The sequence below is a fragment of the Corylus avellana genome, chromosome 1 (assembly GCF_965113065.1).
Source record: "Corylus avellana chromosome 1, dhCorAvel1.hap1.2, whole genome shotgun sequence".
NCBI lineage: Eukaryota > Viridiplantae > Streptophyta > Magnoliopsida > Fagales > Betulaceae > Corylus > Corylus avellana.
Window position 1 is genome coordinate 5,098,266 of NC_142490.1, and position 6,427 is coordinate 5,104,692.

Consider the following 6,427-nt stretch of genomic DNA (forward strand, 5'->3'; position numbering starts at 1 on the left):
TCACTCTCTCTTGGGACTCAGCGTCCTTACTGATTACCCTTATGGGCTTGTGCACACCCCCATCTCTGAGTGGGCTCTGGTTCTATATTATATGTTACAATTTGCTCCAAGTGGTAGGATATTGTCCGATTTGGGCCTTAGTCTGCACAGTTTTATTATTGAGTTTACCCCAAAAGTCTTCGTAACATTTAGACAAAGCATGCTCTTATATTAACACATCTACTTGCCACACTCAAAGTTGGAATTACCAACTTGTAAGAAACAAAATTGTACCATTATTTAACTACTCGTTAATTACCCCCTGGCGGATTCCTCTCCAACACACCAAAAAATTCTTTAATCACATTAAGCATTTTAACCATGTGGCACCCTTAAATTTAAATAAACACCAAACGCTGAAAATATGCCATACCAAAAACTAGTTCCTAAACATGATATGCATGCAATATGCTTGCTGGTTTCATTTGAATAATAAAAATCATTATCTTCGCTCAAATATCTGATTCAAATAAATCTTGTGCAAAATCGCATCCAACTTTTAGCACTCTTGTAACTGATCTAATAATTTTTTTCATTTCTTTATTAAAGTTTTTAAATCATCTGTTATACTAAAAGTTGAAGTCTATAAAAAATTGTAAATTTCATTATAGCCGTGATATGCTTTTCCTTGGTGCAAATGATGTCCAAGTACACTTAACGTACGGGTAGACATTTTTTGCCATATTCATCATTTTGATAAAATATTATTGGCATTACTAAAACAAGAGTGCCAATTTCATTTAACAAATTAATACTACGACAGCTTCCTTACTTTACATGCCGTAAGGATTAAGTATAATATTATGACTATGAAACCATAGTACTAGCCGAAAGCAATTTTTGACACAATTCACAAACTTGTTACAAATTCGATCAACAGAAAATTAGTGACTTAGAATGTTATATAATTGAGTTTGGGTTAATTTGGGTTGATCCAAATTAATATGTTTAATAAGTATTGGTTGACCTAATCTATAAAATTATAATGTATTCCTTAACATAATAAAAGCTCGTGCTTTTTAATAAAAAGCTATTAAAAAAATGTATTTCTTACGTGCTCAAGTGATACATAACAATTTTATAGAATAATTCTATTAAAAAAGTATGTACTTCTTACCTACTCAAAAACACATGACAATTTTATAAACTAATTAACAAAAAAAAAAAAAACATAATTTTGTTCTCTTCAAACTAGCACAACAACATACACAGCCACAAGGAGCAAGCGGACCAACACAACATAAATACATAAAGAACATGATCATTGAAATGTCAAACATGCTTGTCTTTTATAACATAATGAACAATCGGGATTTGATTTACATCATGATGATGAGAAACCTTAAACTTGCTCAGTAATTAACGATCTCAGGGCTGTCACAAGGAGGTGGTAGATGCCAATCGTTTATAATATGGAGATTTTCCAAGAATGCAATTGGGATGAGCAGGGAAACTCATATCTGCACAGTAATAAAACCAGTGCTTTGGATTTCGTTTTTTTTCACAAATGTCACAATAATATTCATCGTCCTCATAATCATCTTCAGCCTTATAACACAATTTGAAGGGTTGTTCAAAGCGTCGGTACCTCATGGTATGTGGCAGTGTAGCGCATTTGACATCCAAAGTGAACTCGCAATCAGCACACTTGAATACTCTTCCACGATTATAACAACAACTACAATTCTCACTACCGGGTGCTCTGGATAGAATCAGTGGGTGCTCGTGCCCGTCATGTGTAAGGATGTCTGAGATCAAACTACATTGGACATCTGCATCAAACGTGCAATCCTTACAATGGTAGGTGAAGCCATTACATAGCCTATCACAAACATTACAACTGAACCCTCTAGAAGCGTAAGGTGCCTTTGTGAAGAGGGTGAGGAGGTGGGGGTGAAGTACTGGGTGTAGCTTTTTTATGGGTAATTCAACACAAGATTTATGAAGAAAAAATCTGCATTGAGCACAACTGTAAAATTGTGGGGATGGGGATGTAGATATAGGAAGCATACACCCATCACATTGTTCTTTGTTCAGAAGCTCCTCTGTAAGCTTTAAGTCATGTTGATGACTAAAATGATTGATTTCTTCGGGTATTTCAATTTTATCCTCTCCTATCTTCATCTTCTTCACAGCATAAGGTAATGAGTCAATGGATTCATCCAGTTCTGAATCTTCGTTTTTAAGGATACCTGTCGACTCAAGAGGCTTCTTTATTTCCTCGGTTTCTCCCTCGCGTGTAGCACAAACAAGGTGGGCAACAAAATTGCATTTTGAGCAATAATAAGCTCTGTCAGTGTCCACCTTTTTAACGCAGAGACGACAAATTTGACGGTGGGATTGATTTAGCTGAGAAGAGTGGGTGAGGTCGAGAGTGTGGTGGTGACTTGTATGTTTGAGAGTCAACGGTAAGGCAGCACATTTTCGGTGGACCATGAATGAGCATGTGAGACTGGTACATACGTAAGAGTACATGTCTTCATCTTCTTTCCCACATGCATCGCAAGTGAAGGAGACTGATTTCCGCAGGAGCTTCAATGGGTGGTCGTGAAATTCAGGTTTTAGGGTGAAGGGTATAGAAGCGCATTTAAGATGAAGGTTAAAATTACAGCCACGACTACAATTGTAAGCGAAGCCCTCGACTAATGCATTGCAGAAATAACACCACTTCTTGTTCTCAATTGGGATAACGCAGAGAAAAAGTAGATGTTTGGGGTGCAATGGGTGCTGCAACTTGCGGGGTTGTTCGCCACATGATTTGTGGAGGAAGAACTCGCACATTTGGCAACTGTAACTAAAACCCAATATTTCTTCCCTGCACCCCTCACAATATCTTCTATAAGAAGATGTCGTGTAATAAGTCGAGGCCAACATATGGCGGTGGAAGAGATGCTGAAGTGCCATCTGTCTTTCTCTCTCCGTGTAATTTTCCTACGAGACAACTTTTTAATTAGCAATATCACAGGACATTTTTTATGGGTGTGACAGAGCATCCTTAATTTGTTATAAAATGAAATTTTTAGATGATGCACTCCTAAACTTGACACCGGATGGGTGTATTAATTGTTGTACGTTCCTAGTCCTTTGTCTCTCTCTTGAGACTTCAACTATGCCCAACACCAAAACGGGATATCTTCAAACTAAAAAGGGCCCAACTACTAAACAAAAAAGAAAATAAATAAAAATGGGCCCAATTAAGCAATCTCCCAGTTTAGTGAACGATCCAATGAGGAAAAGAAGCTTACAAATGCATCGCAATTTAAGTTAAAAAGAACAGCTAAAACACATGTTTATGAACTGGACCTTTTCAGCATGCAAAGCTTCTTACATGCATTTCGCAGAAAGAAAAGGCAAGGAAAAGAAAAAAGAACAAAGAAATCACACTTGAATCACATAACCAGTCATCAATGCTCACACCAGTGTTTTTTACGCTCTTGAAAGCAAAAGCAAGCAATATTTTATTTGATTGTTATGTAAAAAAAAAAAAAGAAGGATCGATGGCAAGTATTCTCGTGGCTCATATGTTCAAACTCCATCTCTCTCTCTCTCTTTTAGGCACACCGCAATGGCAGCAAAGGCAGAGAGACTTAATCTTCCGGTCACTTTTATCATATTGAATTAAAGCAAATTTGGAGAAGCTGAACTTTAAGAATCTAAAGATTAGGAAAGAAAGAAAGTCATGAAGGGGAGTTTAAAGTTTTTACCTCACTTTCAACTGCTTTGGTCGCCGAAGCTTTCCCAAATTCTGATGGGCTCGTCGGAGTACGTGGGTGGCAGGAGATGGTGGCTACTCGATTTGGTGTAGTAATGGGAGCTAGGGAAGTGACCGGTCTCAAGGGTAGTGAAGATCGGTGCAGCGCTATATAAGAAGAAGAAGAAGGATTGATAGCAAAAGTTTCTATATATCCTCGTCCAATAATGCAAGTATGAGCTTTCTATTTTGACTTTTCTAAATCGCATGCCTGGAGTTCACTCTAATTGGCCACATTCAAGTAATTTTTTTCAAAAATGTAAAATTAGTCAACGTGGTTTAGCTAATTTGTAATTTAACTTTTTATAGTATAAAAATGAATTCAAAGGTCATTGAGGTATCCCAGAAAAAAATTTTAGTCTCTACACTTAAATTCTATTCACTGACTTAACAATTCTGATAGTGTGAAACGTTAGAACCAATAAAATTGTGATACTTGTCCTATTTAAGTCAATGTAATACAAACGAAATCTCTTAAATTAGTAGACGAAATTTGATTATATGGACTAAATTGTTTTTGTGACATACCTAAGGGACCTTTGAGTTCATTTTGATATCATAAGAAACTAATTGTAAGTCATATAAACCACAAGGACTAAGTTTACATTTTTCCCATAATTAAAAGTACAATTTTTTCTATTCTAATTACCACCTTTTTTAAAGCACCCCTATCCCTTATTAGCTTTACTATTTTAATTATAAACTTTCATTTAAATATTGTTTTTCAAAAACTTTTTATTTTTTTTTTCAACTTTTTTCAAAGAATAGGAAATGAAAGAGATAATTTATATTATTTCTTATTCATTTCGTGAGTGAATAGTATTCACTTAAAGATAGTGAGTACTATTCACTCACTAAACCAAAATCATTATTTTTGTGAGATTGTTGAAAGTGTTTTTTGTAATTTTTAGTGATTTGGCTCACCAAATTAACAAAAAAAACTAGTTCAGTGAGGCTTAAAAAAAATGCTTTTAACGAGACTTTTTATACTTTCTAGCGGCAAATTTTTAGGCTACCATAAAATGGCTCTATATTATTTATCCAAAATTCAATTTTTAATATTCTTATTTTTTATCGAGAGGCTGTGATGGGAGGATATCATAGGAAATTTACTGCTACTATTACCCAAAGCTAAAAGAAAAGAAAAGAAAAGTCATTTAAAGTAGGGGTGAGAAGGCGGCCCATTAACCGCTAATCACACTAACTGTATTAATCGTTAACTGCTTTTGAAAGCGATTAGAAAAAATTGCTAACCGCTTTTATATATATATATGAAACGAAATCGTTTTTTTGTTTTCAATTTTAAAGATACTAGTGTGAATGACATGGTATAGTCCACATGCTTAGTTTTATGTGTTATCTATCACTATAATTGTTAATATTATAATTTATTATTATTATTATTATTCAATTTTAAGTTTTTTCTAGAAGTTTAGTATTTTTTGTTTTTATTTTATTAAGGGTAATTTTGTCATTAAAAAATATTGATAATATTTTGATAGTTTAGAGGATATTTTAAGTGATAGTTTGAGAGAGTTTTTTTTTTTTTTTTACATTGAAAAAGGGACTCAACATCATACTGACGCGATTTGGTTTAACTAAAAAAGACTAATTAATTAATCATATAACTTAACCAAATACCATGTATGAGTCATGATTTTTATAATGAATCATATTATATATATTTATTCGGTAGGCCACCTCGATCGAGAGGTAGAACACTAACTGCCAAAACAATTTAACAAAGAGCAACGTTAATAAACAAATGAACCCAAGCATCGGATATCGTGTGCAAGATGGCAAATGGATGAATATTTTGAATATAAAAAAAAAAAAAATGGAGGTGCGGCATGTGGTGTGACACGAGATATGCTTCTCTTCACCGCCATCTCTCCTCTTAAATTTTATTTTATTTTATTTTGAAAAGGTCAAGATGCACTCACATGATATGGTGAATAGATGGTCCTGAGAATGAAGCGAAGCATATCTCGGTGTGACAGTATGGCGGATGAGAGCCAACGATACTCTTCATACAAAAGAGCAAATGGGGCACATGCACTGGTCCCAAAAATACATAATTAAAAATAAAAGCATCCCGCGTCGATCTGATCGCCCACACTCAGACGGACTCAAATTTCTGGGAAGACACAATTAATCACAGATTTTTAAACACGGGAATCTGGACTTTGATTCCCATTTTTAAAAATCTGTGATTTAAATGCATTAAAAAAAAGAAAGAAAAAAAAGGTTGCGTTGGCATACAGTGCACATGCAGCTGGTGCTTTAACAGATATAGATATGCTATTCTCTTTCTTACGTTTAGAAAAAGTTTTAAAAAAATTATAAAAATCTATTCACATTATTTAATCAACTCTCAAAGATTGTTACAGTATTTCTCAATGTATAGAGAATCGTTTTTGGTTCTCTATACACTATTTTAATATAAGCACTTATATTTTCTTTCTTTTATTTATTTTTTATCTTTAATTGAAGATTGTATTGAGATTTTGTGAAAAAAGTGATGGTAGATATAAAACTTGTATTTTGTAAAGAAATAATATTTTAATGGTATAAGAAAAAGTAAGAGAAGCTACTGTTAACAATGCATGTGAAAGGAAAGGAAAGGACTAGAGATTT

At 34.0% G+C, this 6,427-nt stretch overlaps 1 protein-coding gene across 1 annotated transcript; it reads right to left on the minus strand.

The window, feature by feature from the left end:
• Positions 1-1,267: 1,267 nt before the first annotated feature.
• On the minus strand, positions 1,268-2,920 carry LOC132168949 (uncharacterized). Its single transcript, XM_088512168.1, has one exon. The coding sequence runs from the start codon at positions 2,911-2,913 to the stop codon at positions 1,417-1,419; it is 1,497 nt and encodes a 498-aa protein (XP_088368294.1). The 5' UTR covers positions 2,914-2,920; the 3' UTR covers positions 1,268-1,416.
• Positions 2,921-6,427: the final 3,507 nt, after the last annotated feature.